This window comes from Pipistrellus kuhlii, unplaced genomic scaffold, assembly GCF_014108245.1.
Source record: "Pipistrellus kuhlii isolate mPipKuh1 unplaced genomic scaffold, mPipKuh1.p scaffold_m20_p_8, whole genome shotgun sequence".
NCBI lineage: Eukaryota > Metazoa > Chordata > Mammalia > Chiroptera > Vespertilionidae > Pipistrellus > Pipistrellus kuhlii.
Genome location: NW_023425584.1, coordinates 12,972,916 through 12,995,670, shown reverse-complemented (window position 1 = coordinate 12,995,670; position 22,755 = coordinate 12,972,916). Strand labels below are relative to the sequence as shown.

The 22,755-nt window shown below is 44.0% G+C and overlaps 1 protein-coding gene across 8 annotated transcripts in view; it reads right to left on the bottom strand.

Moving 5' to 3' along the window:
• Window positions 1-951: 951 nt before the first annotated feature.
• EBF1 (EBF transcription factor 1) overlaps window positions 952-22,755 on the bottom strand; it is a 387,980-nt gene continuing 366,176 nt past the window's right edge. For 4 of the 8 annotated variants that reach the window (XM_036423502.2, XM_036423503.2, XM_036423504.2 and 1 more), the window contains exons 12-17: window positions 17,275-17,340; window positions 16,197-16,374; window positions 15,467-15,646; window positions 11,614-11,808; window positions 11,243-11,311; window positions 952-4,174 (exon numbers count right to left, since the gene is read on the bottom strand). In XM_036423502.2, coding sequence (XP_036279395.1) covers window positions 11,244-11,311; window positions 11,614-11,808; window positions 15,467-15,646; window positions 16,197-16,374; window positions 17,275-17,340 — 687 coding nt within the window. In that variant the 3' untranslated portion in view covers window positions 952-4,174; window position 11,243. The remainder of the gene's footprint in view (window positions 4,175-11,242; window positions 11,312-11,613; window positions 11,809-15,466; window positions 15,647-16,196; window positions 16,375-17,274; window positions 17,341-22,755) is intronic. The other 4 variants (XM_036423506.2, XM_036423507.2, XM_036423508.2 and 1 more) reach the window with 1 other exon arrangement.

The window sequence follows — 22,755 nt, the reverse complement described above, 5'->3', positions numbered from 1 at the left end:
TTCAAAAATGTATAATGACCAAACTAATCAATGTACATTTCCTTTTGAAGAAAAGGGTGGCAGCTTCTCTACTTATTAAGTGAATTGGTTACACTCTGTCATTATCTCCCATCAAGCTCTGTTCCAGAGCAAATGTGCAACCATAATGCCCAGCACAAATGACCATCATGGTGTCTGCGTGACACCTTGTTGGCTCTGCCCGTCCAGGGTCTGTTGGTCTATGGCTTATTTGCTGAGTTCTCCAGACATTTTACAAGCGTCATTAACCTTATGTCCAACAACTGCAAAGTTGGAAAAGCATTGAATGTGCAATTGGGAAGACTTATGATCATGATGAAACTTAACGTGAAACAGTTTTACAGGATTATGGACCTATTGGATGTTTGTAGAATGTTTGACGCCACAAAGATTTGATTTTATCCAACAGGGAATGCATCTCATCCACATGGGATTTAAAACTGTGGCTCATGCGGGTTCTGAGTTCTCACACACCTCCTCATCAATGAGCCAGGGCACATAATTAATTGGGCAAAAGGCTCACAGGGATTAATTAGCAGCTGTATGTGAAGAGCGTAGTTCAGACTTGCAGCATGGAGGATGGTGTTCTAGAATGGCCAGGTGTTGGATTCACAGCTCAGTCACAGCAGGGGATCTCATTGCTCGCCTGGTGAAATTTGGGGGGCTCTGGGCGCCTCTGTGGACCAGCGAGGGCACATGTGCATCCAGCTGCTGCCAGCAGAGGGCAGCAGTACGCTGTGCGTCTGCAATTAGCATCCCAGATTAGCAAATCCCCAAGGATTTACAAGGAAAGAATGTGGGTGTCCCAGGACTACCCTAAATTCTTCTGAGTGTCAACACTGGTCTGAACAATTGCAAACACAGACCTTTTACATTATGTTGGACTTTGGCTCATCTGAAATATTGAAATGAATACACAACTAGGAGCTGCCATCACAGACAGGAAGTAACTTTAATTAAATATTGTGAAAGTTGAAAAGTTTTTACAGCTTGAATTTTTGCAAAAAAAAAAAAATTATAACAATCTCTACAGTAGTTAGGTTCTCTAACAATTGAACTGTACAGTGTGTGTCTATTCAAAAAGTTTGATAAGAAGGTGAAAGGTTAGTTAGTAGATTTAGAGATGACTTCGTTAAGCTGCATTATAGTACAATGTGAGGCCAGGGCATGTTATGCAATCCAGTCATCCAGAAGCTGTATTTTTCCCCCAAAACTGAAATCTTAGTTCTCTATTTCATCTTCTTCTTAAAGCCATATTCTGTATTTAGGGGAACATTGTTTACTTGTAAAAGTTTTGTGTAGGAGAAAGAGGGTCAGAGGGCCAGAACGTCTTTTCATCTAATCAATATAAATAGAGGCAACAAGACACAAATTAAACCTATTTTAAAGGCTCTTTGGACTTTCAAGAGAAGTTCTAACCACTACACATGGCTGAAAGATGGGTGGCGTTTGTTGTCGGGGTCTGAGCCAGACACCTCACCAGCCGACTGGCCCTTCACAAACAGTTAAGGGGCTCACCAGACAAAATATGGCTTTAAATTGTACACTTCTTCAGGCCAGTGCTTACCACACGAATTCAGACAACCTTTCCGAGTACCGAGAAGCAATGCGTCCACCTTGCTTACATTTTCCAGTTTTATTATTATTATTAATCATCATTATTATTTCTCACCATGAAAAATCAGCTTTCCTCCCCTCCTCCCTTCCCTCCCGCAACTCCCCTCCCTCACCCACCCCAACCCATAAAAATCGCACTCTGATAGTCTAGTGAAAACCATTGCAAAATCCATATGGGGGCATGCACATTTGCAGCATTGTTGTAAATTTCTTGCTCTACTAGAAAAAGTTACATTGTCTTAAGGTAACAAAACAGTTCTTTTGTGCTTTTCGATTTCTTTGTCTTTTTTTTTTTTTCTTTTTCTTTTTTCTTATAATGTTAGTGATGACTGACAGTTCTGGTGCACACTTACAATGTACAAGTGAAATGGATATGATTTGCATTGTTAAGGCATCCAATCTGCTGGTTTATATTTATGTGAAAGACAGAGGAAATATACAAGCAGACTTAAGAAAGAATGTTCATTGATTTCTATGAAGTTTCTCCCCCGAATTTAATGCACAAAATGCGTCACTCCAGAGGGAGAGGTTCCATGCATATTAATAGAGTAAAACAGCATTAGGGGTGTGTGTTTTTGTAAGCTTCCAAAGCAAAGGATACATTTTTTTAAATCTACAGAACTAAATGCTACAAGAATAATATGCTACTTTTTTTTTGCCATATATTGGAAAAAACTTCTTAACTTACAAATAATACAAAAATAGACAATGGCTTTTGGGGAGGAAATTTAAAAAAAAATTGAAGCATGGTTTAAAACAATACTAAAATAACTATAAATGAAATGTTTAAAAATCACATTGGAACAGCTAATACAACTGTAGGTGACCAAACAAATACGCACTTTTCACATAGCAAACATACACAATAAAATAAATTGGGGGTGGGAGGAAAAGGAAGAAGGGGAAAGCAATGTACAAATTCCAAAGATAAATACATTATTTATATGGATATTTTACAAAATCCCCTTTAAAACAGAAAGCCTTTTCATTAACTTCGCAAGTATGTGCAAGCTAAAGGTAGTGAGCTGCTTTTTCCTTTGCAAAATATGCGGCAAAATCTGTTTGTGATATTGAAAAAAATGTCTTAAGACATTAAAATGTATAAATAGAACAACAACTTTGGCAAAGAAAAAAATCTACAGTATTTATAACTACATACAAAAACACAACCGCAAAGAAAAAAAAAATGATAATCAGGCAAATGCATCCTCATAGCTTCGCTGCATCTTTGCTATCAATTCTCATTTTTAAGAACACTTCCCAGATAATGAGAGCAAAAAATTGCCGTAGAACAGAAAATGATGTTTGGGAGGTCTCAACCTACTTCTCCTTTCTCCTAGATTCCTCTTACTCTTAATTCCCAAGCACTTACCTACCACCCTTTTAACCTACTGTGTTACCAATGGGAGGGGCAGCTGAGAGAGGCCCGTCTCCTTCTCCTTCTCATAGCGATATGGGAAATGCCTGCCATCTTGCCCCTGTCAGCATTGGGAGGGCCAATGGGAAGTCCCCTTTAGGATGAGTAAACTTTTACCTTGTAAATGGCGGGGGTGTAAGAGGATATTTTGGCTTGATAACTGGAGGCATAATGTGGAATTCTGTGCCTGGACCCTGTTCCATAGAGATTCGAAGGAGGTTCTCACACAGTCCGTGTGCCACCAAGCTCTCAAGAGGCCATCGGCTTCCGACGGAGTTGACATAATTAAAAGCGAGAATGATCTCAGGTTTAAATATGCAGGTTTTTTGTTTTTAACAATCTGTCTAGAGGCACTGGATTTTTGTGTTGAAGGGAAACGTGCGATCACGTCACGGTCACTTTTTTACTCTCCAGGCTGCATTTATTTACACAGTTACTTAAGACAACAATACGAAAAGAGAGAAATAAGCTTGCACTGCTAAGGGGTGGCATGTTAAGTTAGATACTGAAAATGCAGTGTCTGAGCTAACTACCATTTGATATGCTTTAAGGCGCAAAAGCCGACTCTTAGTTTTTCTAAAAAATCTAACTGGCATTCCTATTCTGTCCCATACAAGCTTTTTTTTAGTTTTCTTTTTTCTTTTTTTCTTTTTTTAACTTTTTTGTAAATATCACCACTTCATTCTCCCTTTACACCGCTTTAAAAACATCATAAATTAAAACATGGGTTCTTATTTATAGTGTCCCTTGTATACAGCTTTACGGTTTATAAAAGACAAATGACCGCAGAGTTAAGCTTTAAAAAAAAAAAGAAAAGAAAAGAAAAGAGGATTTGCTTTTATCAACACAGAATAAATATATCCCCCAAACATCTGGGAGGTACAACTTGAACCAACACCCTGCACTCACAAGATCCCTTCCAACTTCAGTATTTGCAAGGTCGGTGATATTGTTTGTTTAAAAATCTGCAGTTATTGTGACTCCTCTGAAAAAGGCCTGAGTTAAAAGTTCCACTCTGGGACTTGTATCAGATTACTCTCTGTAGCAGAATCCAACCTCTTCATTAATAAAATTCTTCAAGGCAATTCTTTCACATGGGAGGAACAATCATGCCAGATATCGCTGTGGAAAGAGAAGACAAAAGTCAATGGTTTGCCTCCAAACTTCTCACCAAAAAAAGCAAAAACAAAAAACAAAACAACAACAAAAACCCACACCACTATGTTGGTTGACTATTCACCACAAAAGTGCTCTTCTCCTCCGAGGATTGAGTTTTTGTATGGAACATTCAGGTACTTTATTAAGAATGATAATTACTATGCCAGCCTGGGTATGTGTCTTGAACAGAACAAATCTAAACACTCCTCCAAGTCTGATTTCCATTTTAAAACATTGCTGGGAAGGGGCATCATTTGAAAACTGCTGGGGAAGTCACAGCCCCAAACCTTGTAGAAGAGTGAGATTTTTCTATTTGTCACTCTTTTCTTTCTCCTTCACTTGCAGAATCTAGAATGAAAACCTGGTCCGTCCCAACTGCCAGTACTTTCACAAAACACCATGGGTATCTCTGTGCTCTGTTAGCTCCCAGACTGACGCCAGCGCCAGCAACCCAAGGCAGGGCAGCTGCCACAGGCCTTGTCCATGGGCCTGTGAAGCTGGGAAATCGGGAAGAGGAGGAGGAGGCAGAAGAGAAGGAGAAAGCAGGTATGCATGAAACTCTAGAATGTCTCCTATACTACCACTTCATCCAGGCTGCTAGAATGGTCTGCACCTGCCCCTAGAGAAATATAGTCTTGGAAAGCTGGGGTGAGATCCTGGGAAAAGGGAAGGCTGTCAATGTCATCAAAAATCTCTCCCAATGCTCAGTTAGAAGGCCACACGGTGTGTTCAGAAGAGCAGGGAATCCCATAGACCGGCTTTCCACCTCCAGCCTCCCTGCTTGCTGAGTGTGGTCCCCAGAGGTATCTTCTTGTCCTCTGCTAGAAAGTGTAGCTCATCGGCATTTGCCAAGGCTGTGATACTGCCAGGCTTGTTGACGATTTAAGTAAAACTACATATGGTAAGTGCCTGGCCCCCGTTCAGCTCCTAGGCAAGACCTCATAGGGATTAGTCGCTATTTTTTCTAACCCAAACTTCTGTGTAACTGAGCTGTGTGACCTTGGATTAGTTGTTTAACTTCTCTGAGCTGATTCCTCTGATATTGAATAAGTACCCTGCCACCCAGCACACTTCACATGATGGGTGTGAGGAATACAGGGGTGTGTCTAAAACATAATTAGTGAGGGTGGCAGCTTTGAAATACGCAGAGATGAGAGCAATGCTTTCATTAGAAGCAAGGGGCGGCCATCACTGCCTCTTATGGGTGGTTTAGCATGCTGTCTAGAGGTCATTGTTTTATTTGTTTTTTATTGGCAATTCTACATTTAAATCAGTGGTGACTGCATCTAGGAAGTGACTCTTTTCATTTCCCAAATATCATGTCTGGAGGAATGTGCCATTAAAAAACACACTGAACCCCAATTAACACACACTGCAGTAGATACACAGGGGGAGGCTAGATGGGGCTCGGAGCCCTGCAGGGTGAGGACTGGGGGCACGGGAGGAGGCACACAAACCCGGTGCCTCCCCTCCCCCACCCCTGACATTTTAGATTCAATTAAAAAATAAGTATTTTGCCAAACACTTTTTTCGTTAATTTTTAAACCCATCTGTATTCACAAGGAAATTTAATCCACATGTTTCTGATTCATTTACACGTAAATCATCCAAATGTTGTTTTGCAAGAGCCAGTTTGCAGTCCAAAAGCTCCTGGAGCCTTTTTCTTAAGCCCTCAAAAGCCATTTTTCTTAGAAACAGGAAGTGCCTCTTGCCAAATGCAGACCAACTTAAACCCCCAAAGAGTTGGGATCAGTTGGAAATGCAGTCCCCCTAAGAGTCCACTGAGCCCCTTTTGAAACAGGGAGCTCCATATTTCAATCCAAGCTTAACTTGAGAATGCAAGATGTTCATAGCTCCAAAGGTGAGGGGTAGGGGGTCTCCATGTAGTGCCTGCTCAGCACCCCCACTTCCATGAGGACCTTTCTGTTCAGGCTGGAGGTGAGCCCAGTCACCCTTAGCAAAGGCAGACCTTTCTGAGCTTATGGCAAAAGGAAGCAAGCCGCCTCCTGCCTCCCCCCACACATTTACCGTGTGCCTGGCCTTGAAGGGCAATTTCCCCACAGCACAGCCAGGTAGCGGGGCAGAGTCAATATGGTGCAAAGCAAAGTGGAAACTGACAAGCTTTCTGCTAATTTGGTCAATGGATTCAGTCATTCAGCCACCATTGATCAGTTGGGGCCTGAAACGATCCCATTTGGATGTGCAGAAGTGGGAAAAAAAAAAAAATCTAAGCAGTGTTTTGGTTCCTGGCATGATGTGTTAGGATAATTATATTAAACCTCCACCAGGGCCATGTTAAGCATTATAAAGCAAGGCTAACTGGTGTGCTAGCCCACAGCTAACAGCTCTTCTTAATCTGGAATGCAGGGATGGCCAGCTCCAGTGCCCCGAGAGCCCAGGCTGGAACGAAGTGCCCTGCGCAGGGCTTGAGCTGACTCCGCCCAGGGCACACCTCCTGCAGAGGGGCCAGGGACTCGCTCCCACCAAAGGCCGCTGGGCAGGAATGCCTCCTCTGAGCCACCAGAGCTGAGCTATCTGAAGACAAGGTAAAGGTGTGGAGACAAGGTAAAGGTGTGGATTTAAAAGACTAGCTCAGTTTACATAGGGTTGGCAAATAACTAAAATCAAACAAGCAAACATATCTGAGGCTATCCAGTGGGTGGCTTTGGTCTGCCACACTTCCCTGGCCCTCAGACCTCTCTCCGGAAGAAGTCCCATGTGTACTTATACCCAGAATCCTGTACACGCCATCGGAGTTACAGCTCACTCTATCTTGCCTGTGACTTCCTAAAGTCCAGTGCAGAACCCTCACTGAGGGGTGCATGCTGGGAAAACAGCGTTTGTGGCCTCTGAGCTCAGACACCTCTAAAGAGGCCATTTCATACACAAACTTCACTGCAGACTGCAGGGGTGCCCCCGGAGCTCCCGGGAGCCATTTGCCTGCATCTGTGCTGCAATCCTCAGCATTGCTTATGTGGGTTAGAGGGCTGGGTGTCTAAGGCTTGGAATGTTCCAGAGATGCCACTGGCATGTTGGGTTACCCAAGATCTCCATGAGGACATGACACTCTCAGAGAGCCCTACGGGCCAAACTTATCACAAGATGGAGGGCACTGCCGTCCTCCCCGGCAGCTGGGTGGCCATGTCCAGTGACAGGAGCCCAGAGGACTCCTGTGTGAAAGGCAGGAACAGTTTCCACGTTCGGTAAGAACAAAGCAAAACAGAACGTTTTGCAGAGCTGGGGACTCTGGAGCGGGGGCTTCCTTGAACCACCATGTGAGTAAGAATTAGGAGCTAACCAGGAATAGAATAAGGAAAGAGCCTACACAAATGGAACAAATGCTAAAAAAAAATAATAATAAATTCCAATTCCACGGGGTTCACTACTGGACAGCATGGCACCCCAATTGGGTGGGCCTGGCCAGTCTGAGTTTCAGCCAAGCTGGGGAAGAAAAATCTCAGTGTGAGAATGTTCTGGCCTTTTGTTTTATATATATTATATGTGCGTTTTGTTTTTCTCACTTGTTATTTTTTCCTTTGTTCTTCACAGAGAGTGAAGAGAGAAACATTTCAGCTGGTTGCCTCCTGACGTGTCCAGACTAGGGACAGGGAATGGACCTACAACCCAGGTACGTGTCCTTGACCAAGAATCAAACCCACAACCCTTCAGTATGGGCCAATGCTCTAACCACTGACCACACCAGCCACGGTCAGCCTTTCATTTTTAACTTTTCATTGCCCAGATGGTCAGGGACTTGGTTAGGGTTTGAAATCACAACACTGGGTGGAGGAGATGGTGCCAGCCTTCTCTGGGCTGCCCCTCTCTCAATTAATGAAGTCCTTCCTCTAGGACTGAGATTGCAGAGAAACCCTGCTGGGGGCTGCGGCTTTGGGAGAAGGGGAGGATGGCTCCAGGACAATGAGCGTGCTAGGTGACTCAACTCTTCCTATGAGAGTGGCACGCTGGGGAGTCTAGCATTGGGACTGACCAATGGCTAGAAGGGAAGATGTCTCTGCCTTTCCCAAAGTTTTTATGGATGTTCGCTGGTATCTGGAAAGGGTTCTTTGGGCAAACATTTGGTTGTTTGGCTTCAGGACATCTCAGGACCCTCCGTGCACTTTGGTGCATTATGGATCCTCAAGCCAGCAATTCAGTAAGGATCATTTTCTAGACGTGTTTCAGCACATGTAAACCGGTTTTTAACAGAATATCTTCTGAGGCTCCAGAAGGAATGAGATTAAGAGTCACCTTGTCCTAAAAATATTTCTCAAGACATATGGTAAATTGTCAAAGGTCTTGACTCCCTGAGAAAGCTAGCTGGGATCATAGTGGAAACTCTGGGCGAATGACTATGAAGGACTTCGTGCACCAGGGTGCTGGGGGCTTATGGCGACTGCACATCATTCTCTGGCTCAGTTTCCCTAATCCTCTGCTTCAGTGCCCCTTCCTCTGTGTCCCTTTGCCCAAATCCTACCTGCCCTCCACCTACAGGCCATTTCAAAGGCTGGTAGGCATGCTCCCTAACCTTTCCCTTGAGCTTCCACAGCACGGTTCCCAGCCTCCCCCGAGACAGACCTGCCTTCATTCCTGTGGTGTTTGTTGCGTTGATCTTCATGGGGAACTTTTTAAGGTCAGGACGGTGTAGTCTACATGGGCCTAATTCAGAGGCTTGGCTGTAGTGTAGGCATAAAGCATAAGGATTTACAATGGTCGGTCTGCACACTTGCTAGCTGTGTAACACTCAATGAGCTATGTTGGCTATAAGTCTCAGTTTCTGTGTCTGTAAAATGGGGACAATAAACAGTGTACACCAAAGGGTGGTGGGGAGGTTGAGACAATGCAGAAGCTAGGCTGGGATCAAGCTCTCCCATGTGAGTGCTGTGATCACCCTAACCTCCATCCTGGGAGGCTGCTATGCTTCATTCTAGGAGAAGAGTTGGGCTTTGAGGCTAAGGAAGGGATGCTGGGGATAAGGTCTTTAGAATTTGGCTTTATAGAAAAAAAAAAGAAAAAAAAAAGAAAAAAAAAAGGATGGTATAGTTAGCAGAGTGGTGGAGGTAATAGGCCTTTAAAATACTTAAGCAGTCTATGTGTGTCACCTGTAATCTTGTTTACATGGTCAATTTGCTTAACCAACTCTTCCCGTGTCACTTGTCCTGCCTTAATGATCACCATCCTGAACTAGGGGGGGGGGGGGGGGGAGGGAGGGTCCAAAGGAAGCAGGTGTTACTGTAACTATGAGAAGGAGAAGGAGGAACATAACACGCCAGAGGTTCTTACTTGCAATTCTACAACCCACTATGTCCTTTTCTACAGAAGAGGTGGGGTTCAGAAAGCAAAAGATGAACTAATGCTTTGGTTCTAATTCTAGGAGCCCAGAGTCTGACTGTCACCTTGCTTGGGGAAACCCAGGCCCCCTGCAGGAGCTTCCTGAATTGTGTGCAGAGTGTGTAGGGGCCCTGCCAGGTGAGTGTCTTGGTTGGGAGTGGAGCAGGCAGGGGGTAGGATGGATGGCATCAGAATTGACTGTTAATTTCTCTACTCATACCTCCCCTACAGCCACCCCCCAAAAGTAGGGACACTTGGTCCATGACAGTGTCAGAAAAACAACAACCAGCAAGAATCTCCTGGATACATGTTCAGAGGGAAAGGGCAGTGCACTCCAGAGTTACCCTCAAACCCTCCATGCTCTGCATCTTAGAGAGGCCGTGGATAACCATAAATAGGAGGGAATCTCATTACTTCTGGAGTTTGTGTAGACCAGGGGGGGGGGGGGGGGAGGTTAGGATGCACAAACCTAGTATGTGCCCCTGTCTTAAAGCCCTTTCATTGTTACACACATCCCTATACTACCAGATGTTCCTTGAATCCAGAAGTTCTAAAACCTGGGCCACATCCCCATTTTCCACCCCTTCTTTCTCCTGCCTTGCTCAGCATGGCACGAAAAGGTGGTCAGTACTACCTGGGTGACCTTGAGCAAACTGGGCCTTAATTTCCCCATCTCTAGGGATAGTGATGACTTCATGGAGTTTTCAGAATCAATGGAAGGTTCCACCAAGGTAAAGTGTCCAGCACAGAGTACAGTGTATATGAATATAAATATACATGCACTTACACATGAGAAGCAGGGCTGAGAGGGCTGAGAGGTACCAAACAAGTCTGCTGCCCTCCATCAGTAGCCAGGAGTGTGACAACCACTGAAGGGGGAGGCACCATAGGGAGCTGTGTAGGTCAGGGGTTCGGGTCACAGACCCTGCTGGGTTTACATTCATCCCCACAGTTGACTGGCTTGGCCTGTGAGCAGGTATTTACTCTCCTTATGCTTCAGTGTTACCATCTGCACAACGGAGACCATAATAGTCCTCCTATTTCATCAGGAAGATGTGGGGATCAAGGAAGACAAAGCATGCTCAGTCCTTAGCACATGACTCTTGTGTGCTGAACAAATGGTAGCAGATCGTTTAATTGATCATTTAATATTTCTCTGCCAGATGCCTGAGGGACCCTGGACACATCTGTTTTACACTCCAACCCCCCAAGTAGTAAAGTGCCTGGGAGATGGAGAGAGGAGATGAATGTTTGAGCCTGAGTTTGAAACCGGCTTGGGCCACACCAGCTTTTGGAGATCACACACTTAACGGTGAGTACCTATCACACAACCTGGTGTGGGAAAAAGAACAAGATGGTGCAGGTCCACACCATGACACCGGCAATGAAAAAAATGTAAGAAGTGGTGGACGCGTTTGAAAAACGTGGTTATTTTTCTTAATGAACCAAAAGGTCACTTTAACTCTTGGTGACTCTATTGGTGACTCTATTGTTTTCTATATTACATGACAGGGAAGAGACTGAACAATTTTAATGAATACTCTAGTGGTGTTTTGGGTTGCCAGTAGAAAGTCTTGAGCTTTTGTCCTATGCTGCTCTAATGTCAGGGCTCTGACCAGGCCGTGGCTCACCCCCTCCCTGTTATCAGCCCCACACACATTCACCCTGACACAGCCAACTGGAAGGGAAGGTTGAGTGACCTACTTCAGGAGAAGGCCAGTCCCGAGAGAGACCCTGCAGTGGAGAACTTGCTAGAGTCCACAAAAGACTGGTCTGATTATAGCGACCACAGGGAATGAAAGAGGAGAAAAGAAAAACGATGGCATTAATAAACGGAAACAGTATTCTCAAGCAAATCCCGGGCCTAAGCACAATTCCTGGAGTTAAAAAGAGGGCTTCTCAGGCAGGCCCAGCAGAAGAGGGCTGTGGCCAGGACCAAGGAGAGTGAACACAGAAGAACAGAAGAGATGAGGGCAAAGAGAAGCTGGTGCCCTCGGCAGCAGTGACACATCTGCTTCAGGCCTGGGAGGGTGGAGTCAGGGCATCTGGCTGGCCCGGTGGGGCCCAGGGCTTACCTTGCAGGCTGTTCCCATTGGTGCTGGTGCAGGTGGGAGGCGGGGAGGTCTGGGGTCTGACGACTGGTGCGAAAGCACTCTTCTGTTTCACGGCGGAGACCATGTTGGCTGGTGAGAAGGAGAAGATGCCGGAGGAGCTGCTGCAGTTGGAGGGGAGGCTTGTGGAAGAGGCCATGGTGGGGCTGGATGGCACGACTGGGAGAGGCAATGGGAAAGCAGAGATTAGTAGTTCTCCTGGCATCTCAACACAAGGTGGCTCAGACTGCCCCACCAGCATGAGCTTTCCCCAAACGCTCAGGAGCTGGTCTGCTTTCATCATCATTTGGTGCAGGTACTTGGCATGTGCTACCTTCAGTTGGTGTTGATCTCCTTTGTGTTTATTGTGGGTTTACTGTGTGCCAGGAGCATGCTAGGCACTGAGGTGCCCCAAGCCAGGGAACAACGTGCTCTTACAAGGGTTAGGGTAGCACAAAATAGCAACAAAAGTGAGCCTGGTGAACTCTATAGAGATAGGAAAGGGAAACCAGAGAAGGCTTCACAGAGGAGGTGTCAGGGAAAGCATTCCTGGTGGAGCCTAACCTGAGGTTCTAGCAAAGGGGTTGGGGATAAGAGGTTGAAGGAGGCCAGCCTGAGAGTACATGGTCACTGCCATAATGAGAGAGTGTGAGGAAGAAGGATGACTGCGGGCACTGACATAGGGAGGTGCGTATGTGTGGGTCCCTTTTCTCCCCATGATTGCATGGGTTCTTTAAGAATATGATTGCACCTTGATACTCCACAGCACAGAGATAGGTGGGTAGGAGGCAAGGTGGACAAGTAGACTGTCACATGCAACCTTTGTAGCTAATGCAGAACTACAAGTCAACATTCTAAATCCCGTCTAGCCCCCATGAAGTGGAATGTAAATGATTGTGAATTAAGAAGCAGTGTGATAGGAGGAGTCTTATGTAAATACTCCCAGTCTAGTAGGAGTGGGAATGTGGATAATCAATGATGGGAGAACTGATGTGGGCAATTCAGAGAGAAAGAACACCTAGATGCTTGGGAATACGAAAGAGTTTGGGAGACACACCTTCTCTACCAACAATAGTCCTCTCATCTTTCGATTACTTTAGGAGACAGATTTTGCACCCACTAAGTCCTCTACAACTCAAGACTAGTATCTCCATCTATTCCCCTTCCAGCTCCGTCATCTCCTGGGAAGAGTATGAATGCTGCCCAGTGATTCCCAGGCACTTAATTCAAATTCTAGGTACTTCCTTCTACTGTGTTATTTCTCCTATTATGTCATGAACGTTATCTATTGCTTTATCAATCAGAAGACATCTTCCCATCTTTTTCAGCTTATGTCATTGGCCAAGCAAGTTAAGTTGGGGCCTATTACATCCTTTTTACACCTGAGCCAATGGAGCCAGCTGGAACTCAGAAAACAGTAACGTCACTAACCCAAGGGCCATTGCTGGAATGGTGAAGCCAGGAACCACACCCCGACTCAGTGCTCTTTCTACCACACTGTCATGCAGAGGAAAAAGAGCCAGGAGAAAAGGCTCCCAGGGTCTGCGAAGGTAGGCTTACCCTTGGCCTATTGACTTGAGAAAGAATTGGTCACAGGCAGCAGTTGCCAGCGGAGAAGTGAACCCTCGCAATGAGCTCTCAGTGGCATACAATCACAATCTAAGGCCCTGAATGCTTTACACAGCCATCCTCAGAGTTTCCACAAGCATTTCCTAAACTGTACTTTTTCTTTTAATGAGGCCAGCATTTTTATACATCTCTTAGGATTTGTAAATGTGAAAATACGCTCAATAATAACACCCATTTAAATTGCAAAACCCCTGCACTGGAGGTTTGGTTTTTAAATATTCCTAGACTAGAAATCCTGGTTTACCAAGGAAGGCAATTAATCTCATTGGCAAATAAGATGGTGATGTGTATTTAGGGGTGGGGAGTGTGAACAGAGAGAGGGGTGAGAGTTAGTCAAGCAGTTCCGTTTGTTACAACGTTATTATAATAGTTACCAGCCTGCACACCAGAAAGTGTGCTAACCAGTGGAATGTCTTATTTTACTTTTTTTTTTTTTTTATTATCCTGCAAGGGATTTTTCAACATGAGTGGTTTATGAATAATTAAGTCTTATGGAAGCAAAAATTTGAATCTGCTGGGCTTGGTATTTATTGTTTTATTTGCATTTATGCAGATGAAACCGTCCCATCTGAGAGCTTATTTGAGAATTTAATACTATATTTGTGAGCACTAAGGAAATCAATTAATGGAAATTAAGTGTTCGAAGTTTCCCGGGCTGACAGATGCAATCTCAGGCTGAAGTTGCTCGGTGTCTGCGCGGGCTTGAGAAGATGGAGCAATCCAAGCACCTTAAATTGGATTGCTTCCATATAGCAATTAGTTTATTGATTTAATTAAGAGTGCCACCTTTTAATTTTCAGGTCATGATGGAAACATTTTCTGATTGAGTAGATGGGAGAACACCGAACTGATAGATCTATGAGGAACAACCTTCCCATGAATCAAAATCTACGTGGAACTGGCCCTCACCGTCGACTCTCGAGCAGACAGACATAATGTAAGCACGTTATTGGGGGGGAAATTCTAAATGTTCAACCTGCTGATGATTCCAAACAAAGTAGAACTATTTAGCTACACTGAGCCCAGAAAGCAAAAGGCCCTCAGTATTGCTTTCAGAAATAACTTTGAAACTTTCTAAGGATTATCACTCTCCACATTTCCACCATAAGAGACAGCATCACTTTCAGTATTTTTAGCTAAACATGATTTTAAAAAAAGTCATGAATATTCTTTCATTGAACAATACATCTTCAATCATCCTCTTTTCCTATAAATGCCTAAGAGTTTGGCCACATTTTAGACAACAAGGGTCAACCACACTGTCCAAGATGAGCTTGGTTGTCTATATAAATATCCTCTGAGGGAGACAAAGAGAATGTAGAGACACATCACATGACATTTTACATGCAACCAATTCATTGAGGCTTTTTAGGTACAATCTAAATGTGGTACCAAAAAATACCCTAAGGTACACTTCTTTAAGACAAGAGCCAAGAACATTTCTTGTGTCTGTGCGTGTTTCCTGTGCCAGGTTTTTGGAAAAAATAAAAGTGTATTTTTTCATTGGTTGGTGTGTTTTTTAAGTGCATATCAAACACAAAGGGGGGAAAATTCCAACAATTAAAACAACAAAGGAAATTAGATTTCCCCAGAGCCGCCACAAGGAACCCAGTCCTGCCAGCCCATTGTTGACCTTTGACCTCTAGAACTCAAGGTAATAAAGTTGTGTTGTTTTTAGGCACTAAAAATAAAGGAGTCATATTCCTAAAGGAAGAGAGTTTAAGTTTTAGACTATTGTTACTGTGCTATAGTATTACCTGCCCCCTCACTGTTATCATTATGACTAGTACTTAGATTCACTGCATGTGCCTCTCACGGGACAGGGACAACTCATGGCATGCATTCTTTTATCTAAGTCTCACAACAATTCTATGGGGTTGAAGCTAGTTTCTTCCCATTTCACAGACTAAAAATTGAGACTTGGAGAGGAGATCAGCTTTCTGGGGCCACGAGTTAGTGACCTGTCTCCATCTGATTCCAAGCTTGGGTTCTTGCCATAATATCATACTGCTGCTTTGGGTTGCAGCAAAGTTCTGATGGTTAGGGCGGTTTTGGGGGGGAGAAAGGTGAGCCAAGGAGGCAGTGGTGTCTGATGGAAACAGTTCTGCCCCAGCAGCAGCATCTGGGTCAATGCTGGGCTGGCAGAGAGCTGCACAGTGGGCCGCACAGCACAAAGCTGAGTTCCCTGCAGAAACATGTCTGTACTTACTGGCATAGGGCGAGTTGGCAGCCGAGCCATTGAGGAAGGTCGGGGAGCCACCCAAATTGGACATGGCGGCTGTGCCATATCCATTCATGCTTGTGGTGACAGAGTTATAGTTGGTCTGCTGGGGGGTGGTGCTCGGCACGTATCCATGTGGTGAGACGCTGCTTGAGTTGCGGGTGAAACCTGAGGGGCGGGGACAAAACCAGAGGTGAGGGTGGCAGTCCTGGAAGATGGGGCAGGGAATGGCTGCCCCACATTGTGCCCCAGAAAAAAAGTACTGGTGATTCACAGGAAGGGCTCGTGGTGCTGGCTCTGATTAAAATGGGAAACCAGCAAAGGCGCATTTCTTAGGAGATCATAAATACTTAGCAGGGCCCTGAGAAGTGGCAATGCAGGGCCCATAAATCGTCATTTTGGAGCAGAAATAAATCCCAATTTACAAGATGTACCCTGAAGTGAACAGGCTCCTATTCCCTGGGTGCGGATGCTATGCGTTGGCCCTTTGGAACTTCCATTCCCGCCCTTCTTGTGGTCTGTAACGCTTGTTTTATGGTGAGAAGTCTGGTACATCGGTGGCTCTAGGCACACATCTCAACAGCCCCCTCTGCCAGCTTCCTCGACAAAATGCCACCACGGTGCCTGATGCACACTGACCAGGAATCTCCCTTTTGGTTCAAAGCATTAGGTTTGGAAGGGACAGGGGAACAGGAAGGAGGAAGAACAGGCTCCTGACCCTGATTGGTGGCCTGGGAGGCCTCGGAGACATTCACGGCCAGTTGTCCACTGAAGGAGTTCACGCCCATCATGCCCGCATGGACCGAAGTGTTAGTGAGGGCCGGGAGCTGGCTGTGGTTGCGGGGGACACTGTATAGGGCCTCCGCGATGTCAGCTGCTCTCTTCAGAATAATCTCCTGGAAAGTAAGAGGAGCACCCCCATTAGCTACCCCATCACACCCCAGTGACATCATGGTCAGCGGCTCACTGTGGACCATGCTCCGGGCTTCCCAAGGATAACGGCATCAACTTCTGCACCTGCCTCTGCAAACCTTCGGGTTTAGTCTGTCATCACTCTCATATCACAACTGGGGAAACTTACCTATTTAAGGACAGAGTTGGGCTGTAGAGCCCTGTCTGTCTGACTTGGGAAGACCATTATCAAAGCCTTCCCTCCACACCACCTGGCAGTCTATGACAGCTCCCTGGGAACACACAGGAACATGGAAGCTATACTAGTACACCTCACACACATGCACACAGCCCCCTCTCCTACTGATTTTAGGGTAGATTAGAACTCTCTGGGTCCCTGAGTATTAGTGGGACTGTGTCCCCTTCACATTGACTCAGATGGCACAAAAAGAGTGAATAATTTGTCCAACTCATACTTGCACCCTCATACAAGAATGTGCTCTATGAAATAGAGGAAGATAGTTATATTCAGATCTTGTTATACTTTTTAGGAGAAGAAATTAAACCCCTTTTCCCCTCCTCAATTGGCTTGAAAACCCTGAGGAATAAAATAAAGCACCAGTAACTCTCTCCCTCCATCATGAAGTACATTCCCACAGAAGATTTCATTTTAAACAGAATGCCTCTTCTGGTAAAGAAAATGATCACAGTAGAAAAGGCAATAAAATTTTTACAAAAGAAGAGAGAAAAATTGAATGGTTTTGCAATGTGATGTGTCTGAATGGCTTAAATGCTGAACTCGTGCAAGGGGCTTTTATAGGTTCTGAATGTTTCCATTATACCAAGGAATCTGGGACCTCCCATTGAATGTGTAGCCCGCGTAGCTGGAGGCCCCATTCGCTCACCTGGTTGTTGTGTGGCATCCCATACAGCGCTTCCACCAGGTCCGCGGCCCTCTTGAGTATGACTTCCTGTCGGGAGAAGCAGACACAGGCCTCTGAGTGAAGGCAGGTTGCCCTTATCCTGGCCACTCTCTGCCAAGGCACTACTCTGAAGGCAGTAGCTCCGGGAATCCCCGAATGGTGCTAAATCACCAATTTGTCCCTGTTCACATACACACTTAATCGAGTCAAAAGGTGAGCATCGTTGGTGCTGCAAGATAAAATACATCACTCAAGCGCCTGCCATAGGCACGATAAAGCGCTCATGTGTTTATTGCCGAATACAATTGCGAGGTCATTTACTGGATGACTACAATCGATGTCATTCAGTGCATGTTATGAATCCCTAAGATGCGTTTATTTTGCACTTAATTGCTTATTCCAGGCACCATGACCTTATCAGACAGGTCATTTTCGAGGGATTTCCAATCAATCTTCAGCTACTAGAAGCATGTAGCATTAAACTTCTTTATCTCCATTGTGTGGCACAATCCGGACATAAGGGGGTGATACAGTCAACCCACATACCTCGGCCATGCCCTGCTCATCGAAGGCTCTCACCAAAGGAGTCTCCTGCCTTCAGAAGCTCCCTCTGCACGCATCCTCACGACCAGCAGTGTATCCTTGGTAGTGATTCTTCTCTAATCCAGGATTGTTAGCATCTTCCCTATCTGCTCATTCATTCTTATCCGAGATCTATGCTCTGCTGTTCCCTCCCCTCCCCATTGAAGAAAATGTATCTCCATCTTTTCATTTAAGTAGGCTTCCACATTTAGCTTGCTTGCTTGTTTCCAATAATATATGGCACTCCACAAAAGTGTGTGTAGTGATTTTTTTGTTGTTGTTCTGACCAAAAGCAATATTCCCCTCTTCATTTTGCCCTGATTTCTTCCAGATTCATTTATATTGCAAAATGTGATCCATGTAGATAGAATGGAGGCTTATAAGAGAACCAAGCCTAAAGGCATGCGTGGCTATCAGAGGTGACTTTGCAAAAAGACATGTTTACAATTTTTTTCTTTTGCTGTGGGTAAAAGTTTCAAAAAGAAGTCTCACTTTATTTTACACAATCAATTTCTGCAGGGTGACATAGTTACAACTCCCTTTTCATACACTGGAGATGCTGATCAGAAAATAGGGACATAATTGCATTCATTTTGCCATCACCATAGCCTCTTCAAAAATTCTAGACCGAGTCTTGAAATGACAAGCTCTTAGATGCATATTAGCATTTCTCAATGTTAACTTCTCCATAATACAAGATAAAATAGTTGTCATACTGCAGTAACTACTATTATATATGTCCTAAATTCAAAAATGAGGAAGAGGGATTTTCAGTTCCTTAATAAACATTTATGCTTGCCTTAAGCTGCTAGACCCCATTTACAAAAACAGTCCAGTTATTTTTCATAGCAGGAGTGAAAAGTATTATAGAATCAATGGGGTTTGAATCAATACATCTGAAATAATTCCTCTATGCTTCTAATGCAAGCAACCAGCTAATTTACAGCCTTTTGTTTGCAGTATTGTCTGACCACAGCAGTTAATAATTCACCGCGCGATGGGCACGCTGAACCCTAGCCGCAGATCAAATTCAGCTCCGCTGCTCTCTCTGGGACCTCGCAGCTTCCTCTGGCTCACAGGGAAGATGAAAACAAAACAAGACCCAGATAGTTTACTTGCTAGGATTTTACTTCTCTGGGTCTGTGCTCCGTTATTTCTTCAGATACATATTTATGCCAGTGTTTTGGGGTTGGCAGAGAAAGTGTTTTTTCTTCCTTTTCATTTTGAGAAAAAAAAATACAAGTCTCCTGTTTGTCAAGAGCCATAAGACTGGTGGTTTTTACACTTGTGAGCACTGGTATCCTTGAGGATTTCAAGCGGTGCTTCCTAACTTATTTAATTAATTGCACAGAACCAGGGAGGAGGGACAGTCAATATAAACCCCAAGATCTTTGAAGTTTTTGTGAACCTGAAAAAAAGGCCAGCTACCCATGGTACTATATGTTTTAATCTCATATATATTGTGTGATAAAGGATTTTAATGATTTAATCCACGTGGATTTTTCCTCCTGTCGATACCCAGAGCTCTCCTCACCATTAATCCTTTGAAAATGGAACACCCGAATCTTGTTTCCTCAGGTTGACTCCTTCTTTGATCCATGAAGCTGGGCCATGCTTTGCAACCTGGCTCCCTGCTATGGGTGGGTCAGCGGCCCCACACAGCTTCAGACCAGCCGTCTCGAGGAGGTGAACCTGGGTTATCACTTCAGCGATGTCCTTAAATGATATCTCTCCCATTTCAAAACGCACTGCGGCATCCACTGTGGGGTTCACAGGAGAGCCCGCATCTTGGTCCTGCTTTGCCCATGTGACTCGGCTTCTATTAGTTATTTCCACAAATGGGAAGGAGAAAGGAAACGTCCGGGTCCTCTATGAGTGAGTGCCACGGGCCTGCAAGGTGCTTGGATTTCGGTGACCAGAAAATTGCTCTCACCTCCATGTCATTATGCTCCCAGGGAACTAGCCCCCAAGCGTGTTTGTGTTGGGATCTAATATATTGCCTTTCAATCAGAGCTGAGAGCCCCTGAACACACGGACAGAACATGACGAGCAGGTCAGGAAAGCAATAAAGATTTTACAGAGCTGTCCAAGGTGCTAAATTTACTCAATAATGGGTTTGGCACCATAGTGTTAACCTCTCATTTACTACCAGTTTGAGGAACTAAATTGAAGTAGCTGACTTCATTTACCTTGAAATGTATATTTTATGACATTATGTAAGTAGATGGAAAGGGCACTGCCATTTTAACAATTTAAAGGCTAGAGCCCGTTTAAGATGAAACTTGAATATTTATTGTATATTGCACTTAAAGTATATAGAATGTTAAAATGTATTGATTAAATTTGTAAAAGGCATTATAACAATGACAGGTAGTATAAAAGATGTATGCCTTTTAAAATCAAATTGATAGTGTGTGCTATCTTTTCTGTGGTCACAAGTGTAATTTTTTTGCAGTTTTATAAGGTAATTGGAAAAATCTGTAATTTCACATTAGGAAATGATTGAGCCTGGGATATGGGGAGGGGGATTTCCTATAAGGGGAAGAGCTGGATGTTTCATATCCTCTTTGTCTCTGAAATTGTTCCTCAAGTCTTAGTTTTGTGGCATTAGGAGGGAGCATGGAATAAGGATCTTTCCACTCTAATATGCAATTTTAATATTTCTGGGAAGAAAGAGCACTTGACTAGTACTAATAACTAATTTTTCAAGGCATTTATTTGTCAGGAGAGATTTCCTCTTCTTTCATAATGTTTGAAATGTCTCCCTGCTTGCAGTTTAAAACATGAGGGTAGAGATTAGATTCTTCCAGGATAATTAATCCTATCTTTGGATTTTTAAAAAATACCCCATAGGGGAATTAAGACAAATACTAGATCCTAAATATTGAAAAGCCTGGGAGTCTCCTTACAGAGCTCGTGCTTGTTCTCAGTTTCATGCCGAGTTGGACTATTTTTTTTTTCTTTTCATGGTCTTGGATTTCTTCTCTATTAAAGAAACAGAAAACGTTTACTTCTTGGAAACAACAACTTTCCTCTCACAATTAAAACCTGGTTGCACCTGTCTCGCCATGACTGTTAGTTGATAATTATATGAATGGGGGTTCGAAGATAGACGAAATGGATAAAAGTAAATCTATTTAAAGTTTACAGACAACCTGAGAAGACAGAAGGGCAAGTAGAGTCTCGAGAAATAGAAGTGCAATTGTTCCAGGTTTTACTTGGGTTTGGAGCATTTATCATAATAATGAGGAGTGGGATACAGATACAGAGGGAAGATTCTGCTATGTTCCCTGCATTGCAATTAAATCAGTCAGCAAGTATTTTTTGAGCCTCCTGTGGCCCCAGTGGTCACACACTGATGACTACTTACTCTCCAGAACCTTTCAGAGCACACTGTCTTCCCAGAATCAAGGTACAGGGTTCTACAGGGATTACAAAAGATTCCCCCCAACAGTCTGCTCCTACCCTCTTTATCCAGTCTTATCACCCTGCACATATAAAGAACTGCTCACTATCCTGGTCTAGCTAGTCTTCCTCACCTGGGAGTAAAATATGGGGCTCCTTCCTCTCTCCACCCATTCACTCCTTCTGTCTCTCCTGTATTTTAAATGCTGGCTTCAAGCTGCGAAAACTCATTCTCACCTTCTAAAGCTTAGTAACTGTGGTGGTGGTATAACAATGACAAAGATAACTATGGTTTATTGAAAGTGAGACATTGACTCATTCAGAGAGCCTGTTAAGGTATTGTCCATATCACCATTTCACAGGTGAGGAAACTGAGGCTCAGAAAGGTCAGCTAGCTTTCCCTGAGTTTACACAACTGATAAGTGGCTGAGCAGGGATTCAACCCCATGCCTATTAGACATCAGAGCCTGAGCTTTCGAGAATCTTGCCTTCACTGGTACCCCAGCTCCTAATCTCTCTCATTCTTCTGGGAAAAAATTGTGCTGACTGTACCACCCAGCACAGCAGTACAAGCATCATTCTGCTACAAGGGTCATTCTGCTCTGCTCTTAAGTGTATGTTTGCTTTCCACACTAGGCTGTAGGTTCTTTAATTCCAGTGATGCGTCTCAGTCTCCTCTCAGCCTCTGAGAAATTCTTGTTGAAGAGTTTGTTCTAAGATAGTTATTTTTTAAAGTGCATGCTTAGTTTACATGGTTAAATGGCAACGTTGCATATTTGGCATGGTTTATAAAAGCAGGAGACTTAAATTTGGTGCTCCATTGGGCTCCAGACTTTTGAATCCAATATATAAATTCCCAAAAGTTAAGTCTTGATCACTGCGGGGATTTTTTTATGTCCCTTCTTTGTTTGGATTTACTCTTTGTCTCCTGCTGGCTTGCACTTACATTTTAATTTTGTGATTAAGTTAATGAATCATGTTGGGTACAGACATTATCTCAAGTTATAGGCTCCTAGCAACAGGAGTTTGGTCTTGATGAACATTAGCCTTTTATTAACTGTCCTTTTAGGCCCTTAGAAATACTTGGGAATTTGCACACTTGTGGAAAGCAGGCGTAGCATTTCTGATATACAGATATGGTCAACTCATCTTTTCTTCTGTTTCCTGAGAGTAAAATCTCTGATGATTATTATCCTCCTTCGACAAGTGTGTGGCTGATAAGCTCATATTCTCTGCCTACATCTAATCTTCTAGACACAGTGTTTCCCAAAGTGGGGTACACGTACCACCAGGGGTACAGGAAGAGTTTGGTGGGGGTACACGTTGCACTGGAGTTTGGTGGGGATATGCACTGCACCGTGCTTAGCTGCACCTAATTCTATGTTCTCATGTGTAAGAGGGGTACTCAGCGTTACGAAAATTATAGAAGGGGTACACATATGTCAAAAGTTTGGGAAACACTGTTCTAGGGAGAGA